Raw genomic sequence first — 24,243 nt, 5'->3', positions numbered from 1 at the left:
GAATACATTTCCAGAAGCAGATTTGTTTACTATCTGGGAAGACATCCACTAAAACAGAGGGAACAAAAGAGTTTTTCTTTACAAACCAGTCCCTGACCCTTGCTTTTAGCAAGGGTTCCCACTTTCCTTGGCAAGCTTTTTCCTGCTCTAAAGCCAAGTACAACTGAGCTGGCAGGGAGTGTATCCTCACACATGCCATTGTAGAACAGAAGTTTGAGGACATACGAATAAAGCAGCACCTTTATCTAAAATTTTGATGACTTTTACAGTGTTATGTTTGAAAAAGTGGTAGCTAGGTGAAAATTCGACATTATAGCACAGATGCGGCAATTTGAGGACTGAGCTGCTTGACAGCTCCTGCTCCCACTACAAAGCAAAATCTTGTACCAAACAGAAACTGACTTTCAGCTGCAGTCAGTGAAGGAGCAAGATTACTGGGGAATTTTATTGTTTCGTAACACATTCTTCTTTTCTTCAAACCTGATCCCTCATTGAGTCTTATATTTCCTGAATGTTGTTGAGCATGATTTTGGAGGTCTCCTCCTTGTGAGATTTTTGCACTGTCAGAGTTGATGTTTTTATTATAATTCACACAAACAAGATGCAAGGCATTGCCAAAGGGAACTTTTTTTTTACCCAAAAATTAAATGTAGTTTCTAAATTTTATATTGTCATGTTATGAATTCTAGCATGTGAAATAATTCTATAAAGTTTAGAAATAAAATCATTTCTGTATGATTTTTGTGATTGAATTTTTTATAAATATTTATTTGCTCCCAGAAGATATTCCTAAAGTTAACTTCTAAAGGTAGCTGGCTAAAAGGCCCACTGTTAGTACAGATGTTAACTATCCATTCTTTGCTTTGATTTTTAATTAATTGAGATTTCTTAATAATTGCTTTTTTAAATATGAAGTTAGCAGTCATCACAATTAATTTTTGCAGTAAGTTATTATTCCAACAATAATTGTATATTTATACTTCAACTGAATGACAGAATTTTAATATATAAAGCATGTAAAAAGACCCTTATTGCCAATTGCACCTAGAATGCTCATCTGTAATTAAATGAAAATATTCAAATGTTTATAATAAATCTTAACAACTTTACTTGTTAAAATGCTGATTAGAAGTGATTGTCTGCATGTCATGTGATCAACAATTATGCATAAGTTTAGGGATGCAGGACATGCTGCTGAAGTAGGTTCTTAACTATTTGGTTATTTCTCTAAACTTGAAGAATAAACTAATGCAATTTCAAGTAGATGCAAAGGAAAGAATTCAGTCAGGGTTTAATGGTTTTGAACTCTAGCTTTGGTACTTTAGTTTTGTACATATTTATTTAGCACTTACTATAAGCTGAGAATTCAGTCAAATACTGACACATCCACTAGTAAGAAGGAGGCCCTTGTTCTCAATGTGCTGATAGCCTGGGAAGTTTAAACAATTTACACAGCTGCTCTAAGCTTCTGTTTCCTTTCTTACTCTGTGAGCCTCACAATGATATTAATAAAGGTCAAATGAGATGATGGGGGCAGCCCATATTTCTTGTCCCATGTGCATATTTATTAATATCCCAATTGTCCCAACCATCCCATAGGGCAAATAGTACAGCTTAATAGTCATGGGAACATGCTTGGAGTCCAGAGCCTGAGTTTGAATCCTGGTTGTTGTGTGGCTTTGGGTATACAATTTAACCCCACTGCTCTTAGATTTACTGCAAAATTGTGACAATTAGATTACTTCCTTCATTGACAAATTAAATAAAGGATTATAGAATTCAGCATAGAATCTAGCATATAATAAGTATTCTGCTGAGGTTAAGAGTTATTAAAATTCAGTACAATTTATCCCCAATTAAAACTAAGGGAATACAGAGAGGTTATATAATTTATACAAGGCCACACAATAAGTCGCAGATGAGACTCAGCCAGGTTGATCTATTGCCAAAGTCCTCATTTTTTACATTTTGGGTCTCTAAACATACTGTTATAGATGTAAATGTTGGATAAATTTGAAGGATACTTATTATGTTAATCAGTGCTTTTAAACTTTCTCCTTGGCTGGGTACATCCTCGAGTCCAATTTCTTTGCTTACCATCCACATCCCATCCCACCAGACTGAATCCTCCAGAGTGTGGATGTGGCCTGGTGAAGGGTGAGGCCACGTTAGTTCCTGGTCTCCAACTGCCTCTTTGTTGAGAAAGAAACAATTATTGCACTGAGACAGGTAACTTGCTTGGATAGGTGAGCGAGGCTCCCCCAAATTGTGAAGCTGGGTCCACTCATTGAACTGAGTGCTCTGGTCCTCTCCCTCTCACTGAGCCAAGCCTGAAAGCTGAGCTCATTGTGTCTAATCTGTTTGTGTGTGTGTTTTTAATTAGCTTGCTGAATTACTCTCTTATGATGGCGGAGAAATCACAAGGAGGCCAGGAGAAGAGCAGGAGAGACATCCTGAGGTCCATCAAGAGGGCATGGACTCCCCTGGATAAGCAGCTGCCCCCTGGCTCCGTGGAGGAGAGCCACAGTGTCACCACTCCCATGCTAGGTGAGAACGGGCCCTCAGGGCTATTAGAAACCAACCTACTGTGAGTGGTGAGGGATGTGGGGACTTTGGACTGGGGGCAAATGATTCTGGAACAAGGACTTGACTTTGAAGATACCAGTGTTCCTGGTACGATATCAGAAACTTCTGTGAAATGAGCACATCTGACTTCCCCTACAGACACTTAAAACACAGGCCTTCTTGATGGAAACAGACCACCTAAAGAATGAACTCTGCTTCCTTTGCACTCCAATGTCCACGCATCCTAAGTCCCCTAAGACCACAAAACTATGTGGAGTTCATACCAGAGACATGAGGCTTCTTACAGGATAGCAAACATTTTATTGAAAGGCTCTCTTGCACAAGTGTTGATAATAATTTTAATAGTTTAAAGACTAATAAGTAAGAAAACATTTCTCCCTTCACTATGACTTTTTGTTTGTTTTGTTTATGATGTAACTGTTTGATGGCCTTTCTTCTTTGCCCACCACCCAATTCATTGTATCATTTCACAGTATCTCAGTTGAAGACTAAGCACCTCCCATGTCCACTTGGCCTTTTTGGTTCATCAGACACCTTGTGAGGGGGCAATTCAGGTACCTCACTGCTTCTTAGCAGAAAGTCAAAGAAATAGGCCCAGAATAACCTATAACCAACCAGAATAGGAATAAATATTTACAGGAAATGCTGCTTTTATATCCTTTCGTTTTTGTCTGTTGAGTATTTGTTGTGCTGGTGATAAAGATCCACCTTAAAAGACTGGTGCCTTTTTAACACAGGGTGCTTTTGGCAATCCTGGGACTCTAGTGCAATTTGCCCCTGGAATGAACGCAAATTTGGTTTCTAACCTGGCAGAGAACTCCTTGCAAATAAACGTCACTGGCTAGCTGCCTTAGCTAAATGTGATTCAGTAAGGAGAGACTCCATGCGATTTATATCCAACAAGAGAAAAGCAGAAGTGTCCTATGCTTTTTCACCCTTTGTATTTACACCAGGTAATTAAAAAAATATTCTAATATCTCTTGCTCTTTGGTGATTTTTTTTTTCCTTTTCACATTTTCTTTCTTTCTCTTTCTCTTTTTTTTTTTTTTAATGTTACAGTCTTTTGGCAAGTTTATACTTCATCCTCAGGAGAAGCTGATTATGGAAAACAGGAAGTTTTGCCTTGGGGGAAAAATGAATATGCTTATAGAAACATGTTACTAAACACTAGGAAACAGACCTATTGGGTGGTGGCTGAATAATGGGGTGGGATCACTTTAGCTGGTTATGCTTTGACTAATTGGTCTGTTTTGCATTTGTAGAAGAGTCCAAACAAGAAAGTATTCAGCAGTGGCTGGACTCTGGATTCTTGTAAGTATTCTTTATGCCCTTACACATCCTTCTTGCAAAGATCCATGAAAACATTGTGGGTAACCCTGTTGGGACAAGGTGTGACGTAGGGATTTTCATTTTAACTGGACATTTGAAGGGTTACTCTATTGTTACAAAAGTTACATATCAGTTTAAAAGTACAAAAGAGAATATTATTTGAGTCCCTAACTGTTCATTGGTTTCCAAAAGTCCTCTTGTAATAAAGCCTAACTCTGCATTTACTCTCGTCTGTTTAATTAAAAAGCAATTTAGCATAATTTATTTACACACATTGTTTGACTCACAGTGCTTTTGTTTCTTTATAGTGGCTCTGTAAATGAAAACTTTCAGCCAGTCATCGACCACATTGGTAAGACAAGAGAACCCAGAAGCACTTACGCTTTGTGAACCTGAGAAGGAGATGTATTAAAATGTTTGTGTGCATAAGTCTTTTTAAACTGAGAATTTTCAGAGGTTCCTAGAAATGGAACAGATCTCAGAAACCATTCAGACCCATCACTTTGTTTAACATTTAAGACAAGCTCAGAAAGGATAGGTGTTATCCAGCAGCAGGTCAAGGGCTGGAAACCAGGACTCTTGCCATATTGTTAGCTCAGGCTCTAACAAAAAACTCACAGGATCTGTGAAGACATTTTGCAAGGATGTAATTATGGAAATCAAACTGTCTAACTTTTCCTCACACTGCATTGTACTTTTATTTCTAAATCTAGTTTCTTTCTATTCTTCAGTCTTAAAATTATATCCTCTCTTTCTAATGATGCATTTGTTCTCAAAAACAACAAATGACTGAATTCTACAACAAATAGTGCGAGTATGGTTTCCGAGGCAGAAAATGTATCACCCTTCTTACACTGAGATTTGAGAAGAACATTATAACAAGAAAAATTTAACCACAGGTCTCACGGTTTCCATCTTCATTAAATCAAATATGGTATTTCATAGACTGTAAGACTTCTCAATTATAAAATGCACCCACATTTTAAGCAACACTCAGATAGGAAAATAAAACAACCATCCCTGTCAATTATAACTAAGCATTATAGCAGGCAACATTGACTGCTAGACACATCCTGATTTCACAGATGTTAAAATGTGAAAAAAGTGTGTTTTAAAATTGACAAAATGCCATAAATAACGTATGTAAAAAAATGACGTTAGGAGCTTAATGATTAGAGGGAAAATTTTTAGTCTAATTGTTATTATTTGGCTGGTTTTAATTATTTCACTTCCTTCACTGCCATTTAAATTAAGATTGACCATTGGTTACAAACCAGTTTAAATTTAGGAATTTTTACTTTAAAAATCTAGGTATATCGTTAAAATTTCCTCCATTGCCAAGCTTCTTTATTTTTTTTAAATATAAAATTTCCCGAAATTAAATGATCCCAAAATTTCTGAAGATATTTGTTAATAAATTGAATTTAAGTACCTTTTGTTCCAGGTAGTGCATTCTCAAGAAAAGACAAGAAGTTAAGAAATACAGCCAGCATTCCATATCCCTCTGATGTTGTATCTTGCCCAGGTTACAGTGGGAGGCCTGGCACCAGTTCTGGGGTTGTCAGTAACTGTATTAAAAGCTTCACTTCCCAGAAGTTAAGACAAATCATGGCCCTTCCTCCTCTGAATCAAGTCAATGAAGTAAAAGCATGAGGTGAAGACCTGGAGGAAAGAGGGGGTAACAAAATGACTCTGAGATCAGACATGTACAGTTTCTATTTGCCAGGTCCTTTATCTTTAGCGAGGTTTTTAATAATAATGGAATACCTCTTACAAGTTTAATTCAGCCTTCACTTTTACAAGGCCCTTCCTCATCTATCATATTTTAAATTCGGTAACCTCTGTGGTGGCAAGGCTGGTGTTTATCTGTGTTTTGCAGGTGAAGAATCTGGGTGGTCAGGTGCCACAATTTTTAGTTTCAGCTGCTTAGAGGCGGGCAGAGGAACCTGCAGTTGTGTATCTCTCAGCCCCTCTGTGTACTGGTTTTACCACAATGAGCGCAAGACAGCCTGAGTTTAGGGAAGCCATGCAAGCACACCAAGAAGTGGAAACTGGCACAGTAGCAGAAACTGGAGACCTGAAGGTCATGAGGAGTATGTTAGGAAGAAAACTGTGGTGAAACAAAAAGGAACTGAAGAAGAGAAAGAAAAGTAGTCCTGTAAAAACTCTCTCAATCCCAGTATGATGTAGAGTGGTACATTTGTTCCTAGGGCAGCCATAACCAATTACCACAAACTTGGTGGCTTAAAAAAGAAATTCATTCTCTCACAGTTGTGAAGGCTGAAAGTCTGAAATCAAAGGGTCAACAAGGTTCTCTCCCTCTGAAGGTTCTAGGGAAGAATCCTACCTGGCTTCTTTCTTGTGGCTCCCATCAAACCCTGGCATCCCTTGACTTGTAGCTACATCACTGCATTCTCTGCCTCTGTCTTCACATGGCTGCCTTTCCCATGAGAGTCTTCTCCTCTTCTCTTAAGGACCCTGTCATTGGATTTAAAATTTAAGGCTCACCCTTATCCAGTATGACCTCACCTTTCCCAGTTATATCTACAGAGACCTTATTTCCAGGTAAAGGATTCTGAAATGACATTTCAGATACTGAAATAAAATTTAAGGGGGGATACTATTCCACCAACTACAAGTAAAAATCATTCTGAGGCTGGTTTCCCTCAATGATCATTCTGAGGCTTTATACATTAAAGTAGCAACAAGATCCAAGCGCCTGCTCATCTTCCAGGTGACCTAGTACCTCCCACAGAAAGCATGCTAGTGGACCTCAAATAAAATGAAGAGGTGGAATAAGGCTTCAGTGGCCCTGTTGCTCATTTCCTCCTAAGTCCTGAGATGGTCAAGGTCGGTCTTTGCTTCTTATGGTGACTCTTGGTCTTTCATGCTGCTCTGTGGCTACCTAACGTCTAAATTTTTTTAAAGTCTGATTTTTATTAAACTGGAATCTGGTTGGCCCATCTTGTTCACCACCATCATGTTAGGTAAAGCTCCCTAACCCTTGGCACTTTGGCCTCTTCAGGGGAACTTGGAGTGGAAAGAAATTAGTACATGTCGAGGGCACACAGGCTAAGTACTTTATATGCATATTATCTCATTTACCAGAACCATCTTCTGAGGTGGACATTATCATTATTAACTTTTGCATAGGGGAAAATGAGGCTCAGAAAGGTTAAGTAACTTGCCCAAAGTAACCCAGTTAGTAGGTAAGTGAGTTGAGATTGAGCATGGGTCTGACTCTGCAGCCACGTTTCCTCTCTAGAGGATTATAGTGTAATTTATTACCCATATTATACATGGACACCCCTGGGAGTATCCTGGGAGGAAAGCTCTGCATCAGCATCCCTGCTAGAAAAGTCAAAGCATGAACAATGTGGGTCAGTTCACTGGCATCTACTTCTCTCTCCAGGTCTTCTGACTCCTATGTTTCAACTTTCAGGGCCACGACTCAGTTCTTTTGAATTTAAATGTTTTGAAGAGGGACAATGCTAATTTTTTAAATGTCAATCAAGTATCTGTAAAAATGCAAAATGGCCACATGTGGATCTTAAAATAAAAAAGATGTATCAAATTATTTTTCTAGGAAGTCATAAGAAGCCCATTCTATCTTAACTCCAGAAATTTTAAATTATAAGAAACTAAACTCTTAGAAAATTGACATGACTGAGAAGCTCGTGCTTAATAGTTGGAAAATTCTAGGGTTATTGGTTTTTTTTTTTTTTCCTGAGGCTCACCAGGTTTCTGAGCTCTATACAGTTCAGTCTCAAAAGTAATAATAATGCTGATTATAATTAGTAATCATCATATACCAAGTGCCTATCGAATATTTAAAAAACTATTGTGACATACTCCTCAAACAAGGTGATTGATTAACCTCATTAAATATTGAAGAAACAGAGACTCAGTAAAGTTAAGAGATTTGCCTAAAATCACATAAAGCCAAAGAGGTGGAGACATGATTTGAATTTGCTGTTTGATTTCAAAGTTCATGCTCCTTTTACCAGAAACCAGTATACTGCATACTAGTGTAAATCCATGGCCATTAATTTTATCCCTAGCTTTTCCTTACTTTTATGAGCCAGGCTTGGATGGCAAAAAGGGACACTTCCTAAATTTAAGGGTTTTTTTTTTTTTTTTGTATTGATAAAACCTTATTTCAGTTACACTTGAGGTACATAAGGAAGATTTAAAAATTATTAATTAAAACTAATTGTAAAGGAAGACATATAAATCTGGCTTCTTTCCTGTGGCTCCTTCCCAACAAACCCTGGCATCCCTTGACTTGTAGCTACATCATTGCATTCTGAAATTAACCTATAAATAACTCCTATAACTCAAATTTGCCTCAGGTTTCACCAGTCTGTGGGTAAAAATTAAGTTGTAATGAAACTAGTACCCCAAATCTGATAGATTATTGCCTCCATCTTGGTGACACAGGGTCTTTTGCAAGGCATCCCCTATAAGTATTTCTGGGAGTCATCAGAAGATGCCTCACTTGTTTTCATGAATGAGTTGACTTCCACTGTCACTACTGCTAATCCAACAGAATTCCCTGGGTGTCAGCATATGGACAATTCATGTTTCATCACTCCCTGAGCATCAGTTCTTCTTGGCTCCTCTGGGTACCGCCTTTGAGTCCTTATGGTGCTCTAGTTCTTGCAGAATTTGTAGAAACACTCTTTTCTATTATACTGCATGTAGGGATCTAGGCAGCATAAGTAGTGTTCTGTGTCACACAAAACTCATGATAAAAATAAACTTTCAGCTACTTCCTGCAGCCCATATCTCTCCTTGAGCCTTAGACTTAGTCTGGAGACTAGAGAACAAACATACTATCAACTCCATCCCCTTACCCATAAGCACACAAAACTTCTGACAGATTCCCTTTTATTCCATTCTTCAGTTATTTAACAAATATGTATACAATGCCTTCTACAAACTAGACACTCCATTAAGATTGGAGATAGTGAAGATAAAAGATGCAGTGGAGATAGACACAATAAACAAATAAAAATGTAATATGCCAGGAGTATAGATGGCCAGGAAGGTATCTCAGATAAGATTACCTTTGAGCAGCTACCTGAAAGAAGTGAAGGGGTCTGACATTCCCTTAGATGTAGGATGAAATGCTCCAAGAAAATGAGACAGCATGTGCAAAGGCCCTGGGGTGGGAATGTGCCCTCTGTATTCTGAGAACAGCAAGGAGGCCTGAATGGTTGCAGCTAAGTGAGCAAGGAACATAGTAAAGAGCTATGAGTTCAAGCATTATTCAGAGGCCAAATAATTTAGGGCGATGTGTGTGTGTGTGTGTGTGTGTGTGTGTGTGTGTGTGTGTGTCCCTATAAGTACTTTAACTTTTAGTCTGAGGCAAGAGTTAACTTTTAGCATGTTTTATACAAAGTAGTGTCATAGTCTTGGTTCTTTTTAATAGGACAGCTCTAGATGCTACTTGGAAAATAAACTCTGTTGGGGAAAATGTGGAAGCAGGGAGCCCAGTTAGGAGGCTAGGGAAATAATTTAGAGGAGAGAGAGTATGAGGGCATAGACAAGGGCAGTAGCAGTTATTACAGAGAGAAGTGCTAGATGCTGGATGTATTTGGAATACAGGCAGGACAGGATATACTTGTGGAAGTAGGGTATGAAAGAGAGAGAGAGAAATCAAGAACGATTGCATTTTGGGTTTTTCCCAAGCATCTGGGAGGTTGCATGGTCATTTATTGGGATGAGAAGAACATAGAAGGATCAGGCTTGAGGTAATAAATGCAATTTTAAGCATGCTATGATTCAAATACTTGATAGATACCCAAAGAGATAATAGTAAATAGGTTTATATTAGTACAAATTGGAAATACAAATCTACACGTCAGGGGGCAAGTCCAGGAATAGATAAATATTTGGGTCTAGTTGGCATATAGATGATGATAAGCCAGAAGTCCAAATAAGATGACCAAGCAAGTGCATAGAGACAGAGAAGTAGCCAGGAAGAGAGAAAATCAAGATGGCGTAGTAGGAGAACGTTCGCTCACTCCCTCTTGCAAGAGCACCAGAATTACAACTAACTGCTGAACAACCATCGACAGAAAGACACTGAAACTCACCAAAAAAAACAACCCCATATCCAGAGACAAAGGAGAAGCCGCAATGAGACAGTAGGAGGGGTGCAATCGCGTTAAAATCAAATCCCATAAATGTTGGGTGGGTGACTCACAAGCTGAAGAATATTTATACCACAGAAACCCTGAGGGTTCTGAGCCCCACATCAGGCTTCCTAACCTGGGGATCCAGCAATGGGAGGAGGAATCCCCAGAGAATCAGACTTTGAAAGCCAGCGGGATTTGATTGCAGGACCTCCACAGGACTCGGGGAAATGGAGACTCCACTCTTGGAGGACACACAAAATAGTGTGCTCACCAGGACCCAGGGGGAAGGAGCAGTGACCCCATAGGAGACTGAACCAGACCAACGTGCTGGTGTTGGAGGGTTGCCTGCAGAGGTGGGGGGTAGCTGTGGCTCACCGAGGAGACAGGGGCACTGGCAGCAGGGGTTCTGAGAAGTGCTCATTGTGAGCCCTTTCAGAGTCCACCATTAGCTCCACCAAAGAGCCTGTAAGCTCCAGTGCTGGGTCACCTCAGGCCAAAGGACCACAGGGTGGGAACACAGCCCCACCCTTTGGCAGACAAGCAGATTAAAGTGTCACTGAGCTCCACGCACCAAACTGGATTAAAGTTTTACTGAGCTCCACCAACCCAGCCCAACCCACCATCAGTCCCTCTCATCAGGAAGCGCCCACGAGCCTCCTAGACAGCTTCCTCCACAAGGGGGCAGATGGCAGAATCAAGCAGTATCAGCAGTATTTCATCTTGTGGAACTAAAAATCACAGCCACAGAAAGATAGAGAAAATGAAAAGGCAAAAGACTGTACCAGATGAAGGGACAAGATAAAACACCAGAAAAACAACTAAATGAAGAGGAGATAGGCACTCTTCTGGAAAAATAATTCAGAATAATGATGGTGAAGATGATCAAGGACTTTGAAAAAAGATTGGATGCAAAGATCAAAAAGATGCAAGAAAATGTTACCAAAGACCTAGAAGAATTAAAGAACAAACAAAGAGAGATATGCAACACAATAACTGAAATGAAAAATACACTAGAAGGAACCAATAGCAGATTAACTGAGGCAGAAGGGCGAATAAGTGACCTGGAAGACAGAATGGTGATAATCACTGATGCAGAAAAGAATAAACAAAAAGGAATGAAAAGAACTGAAGACAGCCTAAGAGACCTCTGGGACAATGTTAAATGTACCAACATTCACATTATATGGTCCCAGAAGGAGAAGAGAGAGAGAAAGGACCCGAGAAAATATTGGAAGAGATTACAGTTGAAAACTTCCCTAACATGGGAAAGGAAATAGCTACCCAAGTGCAGGAAGTGCAGAGAGTCCCAGGCAGGATAAACCCAAGGAGAAACACACCAAGATATACAGTAGTCAAACTGACAAAAATTAAAGGCAGAGAAAAATTATTAAAAGCAACAAGGGAAAAATGACAGATAATATACAAGGGAACTCCCATAAGGGTAACAGCTGAATTCTCAGCAGAAACTCTACAAGCCAGAAGGGAGTGGCACAATATATTTAAAGTGATGAAAGGGAAGAACCTACAACCAAGAATACTCTACCCAGCAAGGATCTCATTCAGATTCGACAGAGAAATCAAAAGCTTTACAGACAAGCAACAGCTAAGGGAATTCAACACCACCAAACCAGCCCTACAACAAATGCTAAAGGAACTTCTCTAAGTGGGAAACATAAGAGAAGAAAAGGACCTACAAAAACAAAAACAAAACAATTAAGAAAATGGTACTAGGAACATACATATCGATAATTACCTTGAATGTAAATGGACTAAATGCACCAACCAAAAGACACAGACTGGCTGAATGGATACAAAAAAAAGACTCATGTATATGCTGTCTACAAGAGACCCACTTCAGACCTAGGGACACATACAGATTGAAAGTGAGGGGATGGAAAAAGATATTCCATGCAAATGAAAACCAAAAGAAAGCTAGAGTAGCAATAGTCACATCAGATAAAATAGACTTTAAAATAAAAAATGTTACAAGAGACAAGAAAGGACACTACTTAAAGATCGAGGGATCAATCCAAGAAGAAGCGATAACAATAAATATCTATGCACTCAATATAGGAGCACCTCAATACATAAGGCAAATGCTAACAACTATGAAAGAGGAAATCGACAGTAGCACAATCATAGTGGGGGACTCTAACACCCCACTTACACCAATGGACAGATCATCCATGCAGAATATAAATAAGGAAACACAAGCTTTAAATGACACACTAAATCAGCTTGATTTAATAGATATCTATAGGACATTACATCCAAAAACAGCAGATTACACATTCTTCTCAAGTGCACATGGAACATTCTCCAGGAGAGATCACATTTTGGGTCATAAATCAAGCCTTGGTATTTCAAGAAAATTGAAATCGTATCAAGCATCTTTTCTGACCACAAGATTAGAAATCAATTACAGGAAAAAAACTGTAAAAAACAAATACATGGAGGCTAAACAATATGCTGCTAAATAACCAAGAGATCACTGAAGAAATCAAAGAGGAAATCAAAAAATACCTAGAGACAAATGACAATGAAAACACAATGATCCAAAACCTATGGGATGCAGCAAAGGCAGTTTTAAGAGGGAGTTTATAGCGATACAATCGTACCTCAAGAAACAAGAAAAATCCCAAATAAACCATCTAACCTTACACCTAAAGAAACTAGAGAAAGAAGAGCAAACAAAACCCAAAGTGAGTAGACGGAGAGAAATCATAAAGGTCAGAGCAGAAAAAAATGAAATAGAGACAAAGACAACAATAGCAAAAATCAATAAAACTAAAAGCTGGTTCTTTGAGAAGATAAATAAAATTGATAAACCTCTAGCAAGGCTCATCAAGAAAAAGAGGGAGAGGACTCAAATCAATAAAATTAGAAATGAAACAGAAGAAGTTACAACGGACACCGCAGAAATAAAAAGCACCATAAGAGATTATTACAAGCAACTATATGCCAATAAAATGGACAACCTGGATGAAATGGACAGATTCTTAGAAAGGTATAACCTTCCAAGACTGAATCAGGAAGACATAGAAAATATGAACAGACCAATCACGAGTAATGAAATTGAAACTGTGATTAAAAATCTCCCAACAAACAAAAGTCCAGGACCAGATGGATTCACAGGTGAATTTTATCAAACATTTAGAGAAGAGCTAACACCCATCCTTCTCAAACTCTTCCAAAGAATTGCAGAGGAAGGAACACTCCCAAACTCATTTTATGAGGCCACCATCACCCTGATACCAAAACCAGAAAAAGATACTACAAAAAAAGAAAACTACAGGGAGGGAATATGGAGATATGTGTATAAAAACAGATGATTGAACTTGATGTACCCCCCCAAAAAATAGAAAGAAAGAAAGAAAGAAAGAAAGAAAGAAAGAAAGAAAGAAAGAAAACTACAGACCAACATCACTGATGAATTTAGATGCAAAAATCCTCAACAAAATACCAGGCAACAGAATCCAACAACACATTAAAAGGATCATATACCATGATCAAGTGGGATTTATCCCTGGAATGCAAGGATTCTTCAATATACGCAAATCAATCAATGTGATACACCATATTAACAAAATGAAGGATAAAAACCACATGATCATCTCAGTAGATGCAGAAAAAGCTTTTGACAAAATTCAATACCCATTTATGATAAAAACTCTCCAGAAGGTGGGCATAGAGGGACCCTACCTCCACATAATAAAGGCTGCATATGACAAACCCACAGCCAACATCATTCTCAATGGTGAAAAACTGGAAGCATTTCCTCTAAGTTCAGGAACAAGACAAGGATGGCCACTCTTGCCACTACTACTCAACATAGTTTTGGAAGTCCTTGCCACAGCCATCAGATAAGAAAAAGAAATAAAAGGAATCCAAACTGGAAAAGAAGAAGTAAAACTGTCACTGTTCGCAGATGACATGATATTATACATAGAAAATCCTAAAGATGCCACCAGAAAACTACTCAAGCTAATCAATGAATTTGGTAAAGTTGCAGGATACAAAATTAACACACAGAAACCTCTTGCATTTCTACACACCAACAATGAAAGATCAGAAAGAGAAATTAAGGAAACAATCCCATTCACCATTGCAACAAAAAGAATAAAATACCTAGGAATAAACCTAACCAAAGAGGTAAAAGGCCTGTACTCAGAAAACTATAAGACACTAATGAAAGAAATCAAAGAAGACACAAACAGAAGGAGGGACATACCATGTTCTTGGATTGGAAGAATCAATATTGTGAAAATGACTATATTACCGAAAGCAATGTACAGATTCAATGCAATCCTGATGAAATTACCAATGGCATTTTTCACAGAACTAGAACAAGAAGTTTTACGATTTGTGTGGAAATGCAAAAGACCCGAATAGCCAAAGCAATCTTGAGAAGGAAAGATGGAGTTGGTGGAATCTGGCTTCCCGACTTCAGGCTATACTACAAGGCCACAGTGATCAAGACAGTATGGTACTGGCACAAAAACAGAAATATAGATCAATGGAACAGGATAGAAAGCCCAGAGATAAACTACAGTCAACTAAGCTATGACAAAGGAGGCAAGGATATACAATGGAGAAAAGGCAGCCTCTTCAATAAATGCTGCTGGGAAAACTGGACAGCTACATGTAAAAGAATGGAATTAGAATACTTCCTAACACCATATACAAAAATAAACTCAAAATGGATAAAAGACCTAAATGTAAGGCCAGACACTATAAAACTCCTAGAGGAAAACATAGGAAGAACACTCTTCGACGTAAATAACAGCAAGATCTTTTTTGATCCACCCCCTAGAATAATGGAAATAAAAACAAAAATAAATAAGTGGGATATAATGAAACTTCCAAGCTTCTGCGCAGCAAAGGAAACTAAAAGCAAGACGAAAAGACAACCCTCAGAATGGGAAAAAATATTTGCAAACGAATCAACAGACAAAAGATTAATCTCTAAAATATATAAACAGTTCATCCAGCTCAATATCAAAAAAACAAACAACCCAATCAAAAAATGGGCAGGACCTAAATAGGCATTTCTCCAAAGAAGACATACAGATGGCCAAGAGGCACATGAAAAGCTGCTCAACATCACTAAGTATTAGAGAAATGCAAATCAAAACTACAATGAGGTATCACCTCACACCAGTTAGAATGGGCATCATCAGAAAATCTACAAACAGTAAATGCTGAAGAGGGTGTGGAGAAAAAGGAACACTCTTGCATTGCTGGTGGGAATGTAAATTGATACAGCCACTATGGAAAACAGTATGGAGGTTCCTTACAAAACTAAAAATAGAACTACCATATGACCCAGCAATCCCACTACTGGGCATATACCCAGAGAACACCATCATTCAAAAAGACACATGCACTCCAATGTTCATTGCAGCACTATTGACAATAGCCAGGACATGGAAGCAACCTAAATGTCCATCAACGGATGAGTGGATAAAGAAGATGTGGTACATACATACAATGGAGTATTACTCAGCTGTAAAAAGCAACGAAACTGGGACATTTGTAGAGACATGGATGGACCTAGAGACTGTCATACAAAGTGAAGTGAGTCAGAAAGAGAAAAACAAATACCGTATATTAACACATATATGTGGACTATAGAAAAATGGTACAAATCAACCAGTTTGCAAGGCAGAAATAGAGACACAGATGTAGAGAACAAACAAATGGACACCAAGTGGGGAAAGCGGGGAGGATTGGGGGGGGAATGAATTGGGAGATTGGGATACCAAATTGTACACTCTAAATATATGCAGTTTACTGTAAAAAATAAAAAAATAAAAAGTTAAAAAAAAAAAAAGAAGCCAGGAAGATGTGGAAAAAACAGCAATGGAGGAGGAGAAGGAGTAGGTCATGAAGTAAAAACAGGACCGAGAGAAAAGTATCTGGAAGATGAGTGAAGTTAGGGTATCAAGGAGGAAGTGATCAACACTGTCAGCTGTTGTTAATGTGTCGTATGTGATGAATGAGAATTGGCCATTAGGTTTGGCAATTAGGTCATTGGTGACCTTGAAAAGAGCTATTTCAGAGGAACAGTGGAGGAGAAAGCCTGATTATACTGCTTTCAAGTGAAAATGGGAGTAGAGGAAGTAGAAACAGAAAAGTGGAGGAGTTATGAGGTAAAGGGGAGCAGTGAATTAAAATGATAGCTGGAGGAGAGGTGGAGACAAAAGATGTTCTTTTCCGGGGATGAGAGCTATTGCAGCAAGGTGAACTGGCTGATGAGAATGATGGGAATGATCCGCTGGCTAAGATGTACTGAGGTGGTTGTGGCACCTTCCCCTGACTTCCCAGAGCCATCAGCAGAGCCTGGATCTCCCCTGGGACCTTGCCTCTTGGGGCTTTGAGGTCTCTTCCACTGAAACATTACTTACCCAGGCTTATGTACTAATGGAAGTCATTTGGGCTTCTCCTTTCATGAAAAATACCTTCCTTTGCTCCTTCTTCCCATATGAACACCAATAACTGTAAGAAGTTGCATAACTGTTCATACTACTTGCATCCCAAGTCTCACTAACGCACTTCACAAAGGTTTCTCACCTTCTGCCCTGTCTTCTGAAAAACATTAGGGCATCTTAGCTGAATGGCCTGACAGTCTCCTTTTTATGTATCTCCAAGACACCATATGCTCAGGGCACATGGATGACTTACAGGGAAGAGCCTCTTGGGCATCCTTCAATTTCTTTCTCTTTTCCCTGTCTAAGAACCACCACCACTGAGTGAAGATTAACTTCTCTTGGTGACCAACTTCACAAACAAACAAGTTTGATTCTTGGTTTGGGCTCAGTAAGGATCCACAGACCTTCCTATAACCACAAACACCATAGGACATTCAGAGCCTTTGTGGGGTCAGTGGTGGTACTAAAGGGATCATGATCATGGATGTTAAGTAAGGTTCCTCTTACCAGGCTGCTCACTCATGCTTAATCCCAGGTTCCATATTAAAATTGTATATAAGAAAGTTTGGAGAGAGGAGCTGGACTGTGGCAAACCCATTCCTACCACTGGAGAACAAATCCGACATCAGCTCTGTCTGACTGTGGAGCGTACCAGCCTGATGCTGCAAGGGCAGACATGCACTGAGTGTTTGTGTCAACATATGGCTTTATATCACGTGTGCTTGTTCAACAGCAGACCCACACATAACTGTGAGTGAAGAAATTAGAACCATCTCCTACAGCAAAATGACAATTTCTCTCAAAGGTCTGCTTGGTGCCATTGATTACTTGACAGGTGTTAATTCATTTGTCCTTTTTTAATATTTAGACATTTCTTCCCTGATTCTCAGAATGGTCCCTGAAGAGTAAACTTATCCCTTTTCAGAAGGAATTTATTAAATAATAAGAACTTACAAAATCAAGTTCTAAATTTGTGGCCTATATTATAAGGATATGTTAAAGTAAATCCAATGAAACATAATAGATATTCCCTTAATGTTTATCAAATGAAAGCATTCAAAGCAGAGAACCACGCAAGGTGGAGGATGCAAAGATGTAGAATATATGACCCCTGCTCTCAAATATGTCACTCTGACTTTCCAGGACAGTTATAAGATGAATATAACCTATACCAGTTTTCTACAAGACTGGTCTTATCTCCTCTCATTATATTTCTAGTTCCTTCTCTGTCTTCATCTAGTTCCTCCTGTCTTAAAGTCTTTCCTGTTCTGTTTACCTCTTGGCCTTCTTTTGAGACCTTACCTAAGTCTCATATTCTTTGTGAGACCCTTCCTGACACCTGCACTAAGAGACTCAATCTGTCTTCTGAACACCAGTCACATCTATCATAGGTTCTACCCATAGGGCACTTGGTCTGTGCTGCCTCAAATTATTAGGATATGATCAGTCTCACTAAAAAAATTGTAAAGGCCATGGGGGCAAGAATCATCTCTAACACACCTGATTTCCCTAAAGCTAGTCCACAAAAAGATCTTAGTAAAACTGATCCATAATAAAGATGATTTACTCAGATTGGGAAATCTCCAAAGAGAAGGTGAGACTTGAGCTAATCCATCAAAGAGAGGTATGGTTTTGAAAAAACAGAGGCAAAGCAAGACAATGTCATTTCCTGGAAGCAATAGGAGCTTGAACAAAGGAACAGAATGAGAAACAAACTGAATGTGTGCAGGAAAGCATACAGAAGGTGGTAAGACTATAGAAAAGGTTTCATGCTAGGGAGCAAACGGAGACATTTTTCTGTTAAATAGGGTGTGATCAGGTTATAAATGCCTTAAAATCCAGAAACAGGGAATCACGCTTGACATCTTAGGACAGGGATGGCAAAGAAGTGTCATCTCCAGTTCCAGCCAAAGGATGGGTAGTTGCAGCTGGTGTCTGTGTTGAGTAGAACTGTGAAGCCAAATCTTTGTTCACCTGAATAGAAGGTCATGAATAATAAGTAATAATTCCACAGGTGCAGCACTGGGGAATTGAAGCAGGTGTGTTTCACATTTGCCATCTTTATTGTAATGAGTTATGAATGGTTTCTAAGAAGAGAAATGACAGAGTCCTGTGTTTATCCTGGCAATGGAAAGAAGGTACACCCTTTGGGAAGAAGCTATTATGACCTCAGGCTTGAGGTGATGCGGGCTTGGGCTGGGTGTCAGCAGAGGAATAGAGAAGAAGAGTTCACAGCATCTGGAAAATAAACAGCTACCTGAGTTAACAAGAGCACGGCATCACAACTGGTTTTAAAGTTCTGAGATGAGGGTCAGGGAGAATATCAGAGTCTCTTTTTTTGTAAGAATATAGTTTAATAAATTGCTAGTTGAGACAAATAAACCCTGATGACTGCCTCTACTAAGTGTCTTGGTCATGCAGGAGTTAAATATACAGAAAGCTGCAGAATGCTATTATTTTAGAGCCCTGTGAAAATGTAATTTGATTAGTCTATTGGACGATATTCCAAAGAACCAAATGTCTTCCATGAATCAGTCAGAAATGCTTAGGAAAACCAAAATAAAAAATGCTTTCCAAGCCAATAAAGGTGCTAATTAGTGCCTTCTGCATATCTCACTACATCTTCTCCAGTAATACATTTTGCAGGGTTAAGTGCAGTGTCTGCTGCTTCAGATGGCAGAAGTCCACCTAACTGTAGGGAGGGTGGCTGGAGACTCAAGTATCTAAAAGGGAATCAGAACTGGCATTTTAACCCATGCAATGGGAAGTATTGAGTAGAACAAGGAAATTTTTTTCTCACTTTAATTTTCCTTCAGACCAACCATTAGAAAACTTGAGGGTAGGAGTATCTTATTTTTTTCTTTCTTTTTTTGTTCCCTCAATGCCTTTAAAGAGTAAACTCTGGTTTTAAAGACCTAAAGGAGTACTATCTTGGAAGAACAAAGAAATGGAGAAAATATCAGAGCCAAGCACCCAGAGTATAGAATTGAGGAGGCCTAGTGGGCAGGCTTATGTGGCGAACACACAGGCCCACCTGTAAGGGTCCCACCTTCCACCTGCAGAAGCTTGGGGGAATCCGGGGTAACAGGAGCAGTTTGTCCTATGATGGCATTCCCTAGGCATCAAATTTGTGCTCTGATCAGAGGTCACAGACTCAAATGCTTCTGCCAGCCAGGCAGGTGGGGAGAGACTGCACAGAATTGCAGAGCGCATCACCTCCAGCACATGCTGCCCTGCGGAGACCTGAGCTAGGGCTGCTGGATCTTCTGGGTTTTAACAAAAGTCTAGGAATCCCAGACTTTTGCTGCTGAGAACTGGGCTGCCAGCTTCAGGTTGATTATTGAAAACAGACAAAGAATCAAGGGCCTGACCCTGACAAGCCTGTCCTCAGGTTCCAGGAACTTTACCTTACAAATTAACAAAGTGGAAAAAAACAAAAAACAAAGAACGTTCGAACAGGCAAGGAATAATAGTTTCGCACAGTCCTGTGCAAGACTCAACTGTTTGGGTCCAAACACTGGGAAGACCAGTTGCTGCTTCCACAGTCATAACACATAGTAACATTGAAAATGGCCCTTGGACCCCCAGGACTCAGAGCCTGGAGAATGCAAAATGGAAATGTGGTAGTGAAGCTAATTAATTTTTGATAATTGTGTTACAATTTCAAAAATCAGGCTTATCTTGTGAGTTTAAAAAATGATATCTATTTTCCATGGCTTCATTTTCTCCAGAATCTAAGCTTGGCAGCAGAGAAGGCTGTGTGTCTGAATGTATTGGATAGAGATAGACATTTGTATCATTTTAAATAAGATCAAGAAGAAAGAGTATAAAGAGTCTAACAAGAGATGTGAAAGCTATATCTGTATATCAGTGAGGGTGGGATTCAGGTGAAGGGGGTCAAACATCCTGCCCAGCCCCTAATTGTCAGCAATGGCTGGCCCTTACAGGGCCCACTGATGCTAAAACTGTGTAAGTAAGGCTTTCATGTGTGTCATCAGACCAGAAAACAACCCCACTGTAAACTAGCCAGGTCCACTCTGCACATCCCTAGAAAATATGTTTCCTTTAGGGGCTCCTTTTCCCCTTTGGGGCTGCCCCTGGTTTCCTGGCAACCAGATTGCTCCTGAACCTGGACGGCAGAGCTGCTGAGTGTGATCTGTGGAATGTGGCTACTAGATCTGTGTGGGCACTAGAATCTCATGAAGAAGTCCTGAGTGAGGGGATGTGGATTTTTCTGGATGACTTAGATTTTCTGTGGGGCTAGGGTTTTGAAAACTCAACAAGGCTGAGCTAACTCTTTTCATCAATATCTGAAAATGGGTCATTTCCTCTCTGACAGTTTAAGCAATTCACTGTGGCCACAATGCCAGACACCTGGCCTGGACGTACGTGTTCGTTCACATGTTCTAGGAAATCCAGAGCAGTAGTCGACAACCAGAAAAAACGGAAACGGTGGCAAGAGTGGTGTTACTGGCAGAATATGAAGCCAAATGTCCTAGGACCCCAGGATTTTTTATGCAAGAAGAGCTGATTAGAAATTCCAGAATTCTCTGGATGAGCTAACTAGGTACAAATGGAGCCTGCCTTTGTGAGACATGTGCAAAGTAATAGATGGAGGTGGCGGAAGCAGGGAGAAATGGAAAAAAATTGCTTAAAATGATAAATATTTACTTTAACCTTCCATTTTGAGCAACCCATTATTTAATTCATCAAGTCATTACAACATGACTGCCAAAAAATTATACTGTGCTTGCGTCCATAACATGATTAATAAAGTGGCAAATAGGCTTTCTCTCGTGTGACAACTTCAATCAATTGGTATTGACTTTATGATTTGAGAAGCTCTGAGACTGAGTTCAGTGAGCAAGAGTGCTGCAATGGATTAGCAATGCCTGCCTAGGCGAGAGATTTGGTGTTGAATAGATGATGTTTTCAAACTCTGGATCTTGGAGGTGACTCACAGGGTGAAGGAAGAGCTAAATGGGAGACCACTCTGTCCTTTTATCCATTTAAGTTACTAGAAATTTGCAAAAGAATACCTCTGCTAAAACTCATAGTTTGAAAACTACTGATGTAATGGGCAAAGAAGACTGGAATTTGGATTCTAAGTTCATTTCTAACTTGGTGCATAAGTTTGAGTCAGGTATTTTAACTTATGTGAATAATTGTCACCAGATATCACACAGCACATTTAATAAATGTCACATTTGTATCATAATAATGTTCATTCACTTTGATATTCCATCCTTGGTGGTGGCTCCCTATAATGTTCTATGAAGCAGTTTATTCTAAACTCATGAAGTTTATTCTAAACAAAGCATGAAGTTTATTTATTCAAAAAAAAAAAAAAAAAAAGAAACCTCACTCATGAAGTTTACTCCACACAAAGGATGGCAAATAAGCTTCATCTCATTCAGTTCCTGACAATTTTGAGAGCCTACCTAGGCTCTCTGAGAAAGTGATGTGATTGATTAATGATGTCTGCTCTGGGAGTGAGATTGAGTGGTAGCACAGATACATATATATACACAGTTTATTTTTAAACCTTTATCATAAATTAATATATTTTACCCTATATGGCTCTTGTGATGACAGAATTCCATTTGTTTTATAGGACAGAACTTATTGTATGTGGTTTCTCACAACCTTTTAAAATTGTAGTTGTGTATTTCAGGCTTAACTAAGAATCTACCATTTGCTTATGCCTCAGTAATATACCTCTAGTCTTTATCTTTCTAAACCAGTTGTCTTTTTCCATTCAGCAGGGTCACTGAGCCTTAAAAAAAAAAAGCAAAATAAAAAAAAAAACAAAAAACAGCTGAAAATTATGAGTATTCTTATCTCCACCCTCCAAAATTTGGCATTCAGAAACCCGTTCACACATACCTTGAGAACTATTCAGAGACCCCCTACTCAGACAGGAATTCTGGCTCCAGACTGAAGAGCCCTTTATTATTTTCCTTTTTTATATATGTTTCACTCATTTAAGATTGTTTTTCCAAAATTTCTCCCAACTTGTGTTATATTTCTTATGGTGAAAAACTTCACATTCTCATAGAAGTGCTGGGTGGTAACACTTCCAGTTTGATACATGTCACACATTTGCACCCAGGAGAGCCACAGTGAGAGGAAACTGGAAGCCCTGGGCATGGAGGGGGCACTTCTGAGGACTTTGTCCATCTTCTGAACACTTCCTTCTGCATACGTCTGCCAGAGCGTTACCTCATGACACAGGCCCTGAGTACTGCATCAGCCCCTGCACGGGCCTCTCTGGCATCCAATATGTAGCTCTTCTATTCTGTCCTCAGCACCAGTAACCAGGCAAATGGACTTTCAACATCATCCTTCTCACATTTACTTGTTTGCTCAAAAACTTTTTATGGTTTTCCATGTCCTGACACATACACATAAACTCTTCTTTCTGGCTTTCAAATACCCAACAAGACGATCTGTTGACAGTGTGGTGTCTTGAAAAGAAACAACAGCAACAAATAAAAACAAGCTGTAGCATCCTACTGGCCATGGGAAATGTTATTTACTCTCAGCCTCAATTTACTTCTCTGTTAAGGAGGGATGACTGATACCTATTTCATGGATAAACAGATTGTCTATGTGCTTAGCACGTCGCCTCATACAAAGTTAATGTTAAATAAATAGTAACTATTATTGTTATAATCAATAATAAAGGTAATGATAAATTCCTGGATCTGCTACTTTTGACTGCGTGATCATAGGCTCATTACTCACATTCTGTGAGTCTCAGTTTCCTTACCTGAAAAATAAGAATAGGTCCTAAATTATAAGACTGTTGTAAGGATTAGGTGATACAAGTTAATTGAAAATGTTCCATGAAAGCTAGGTGCTTCATGTATTCTTTTGCCTGTCCCCATCCTTCGTCCTCAACCTTATGTACCAGGAGAGAGTATTCCGAAATTCCCTGTGATCTAGTCAGCCTAGACCTAGCACTGTTCTTGGCACTTGCTATAGACGCTTCTCCCATGACAACACCTCCTTTTCATCTATCAAATTCTCCCTATTCTTAAAAATCCTAGACAGGCTACTGCTTCCTCCATGAAACCTTTGCTGAGTACTTCATTTGCCACTGACTTCCCTCTCACCAAGCAAACACCACATTTCCTCAAGTGCTTGTCACACAACTTAGCCATTAATTACATTCTGTCTTGTTCACTACAGAGATGCCTCGTATCTCACGCTGATACAATCTCGGATATGGAAATCAATTCCATGTCAGTTCATTTGAGGGTGAGAAAATCTTCCATGAGAAAAAAGGAAATTAAGTTCACCCCCCCCCCTTTTTTATTGCAGTTCCTTTCCACGAACAAGGAATGGTTCAAATGACTGTGAAAGACTACATGAGGTAGGTGGCAGAATCACTGTTATCTCACTCCAGGATTTTACGGCCACATCTTGCATGAATGAAATGGAAGTGAGGAGGTCTCGTAATAATGCTGTGGATCTTGGGATCTTGTCACTGGTTTAGCCATAGTGCCTGGACGGTTTTCACCAGCCTTGAGAGAAATAGTTCTTTAATTATCATAAAGGAGTAAGCAAATTAAATCAACAAATGCTGACTTGGGTGGGGAGGGGATTTAATTAAAATATAAATGGTATTCTACTAAAATTTAGCTGTTCATGAGGACCTGTTCATAAAATAGTGAATTCATATTTTCATGTTGCCAATATTATTAATTATCATGCTATTTGCTGGACGGTCATTCATACAGTTTCCACTG

General features: G+C 39.1%; 1 protein-coding gene across 1 annotated transcript in view; it reads left to right on the top strand.

Annotated features, from left to right (window-relative positions):
• The first annotated feature begins 2,384 nt into the window (after positions 1–2,384).
• Positions 2,385–24,243, top strand: part of ITPRID1 (ITPR interacting domain containing 1) — a 76,703-nt gene continuing 54,844 nt past the window's right edge. The window contains exons 1-4 of the mRNA XM_057732059.1: positions 2,385–2,547; positions 3,849–3,897; positions 4,224–4,267; positions 23,816–23,867. Coding sequence (XP_057588042.1) covers positions 2,403–2,547; positions 3,849–3,897; positions 4,224–4,267; positions 23,816–23,867 — 290 coding nt within the window. The 5' untranslated portion in view covers positions 2,385–2,402. The remainder of the gene's footprint in view (positions 2,548–3,848; positions 3,898–4,223; positions 4,268–23,815; positions 23,868–24,243) is intronic.

Source organism: Hippopotamus amphibius, chromosome 4 (genome assembly GCF_030028045.1).
Source record: "Hippopotamus amphibius kiboko isolate mHipAmp2 chromosome 4, mHipAmp2.hap2, whole genome shotgun sequence".
NCBI classification, from domain to species: Eukaryota; Metazoa; Chordata; class Mammalia; order Artiodactyla; family Hippopotamidae; genus Hippopotamus; species Hippopotamus amphibius.
The sequence above is the reverse complement of the archived record's forward strand: the minus strand, read 5'-3'. Positions and strand labels throughout refer to the sequence as shown.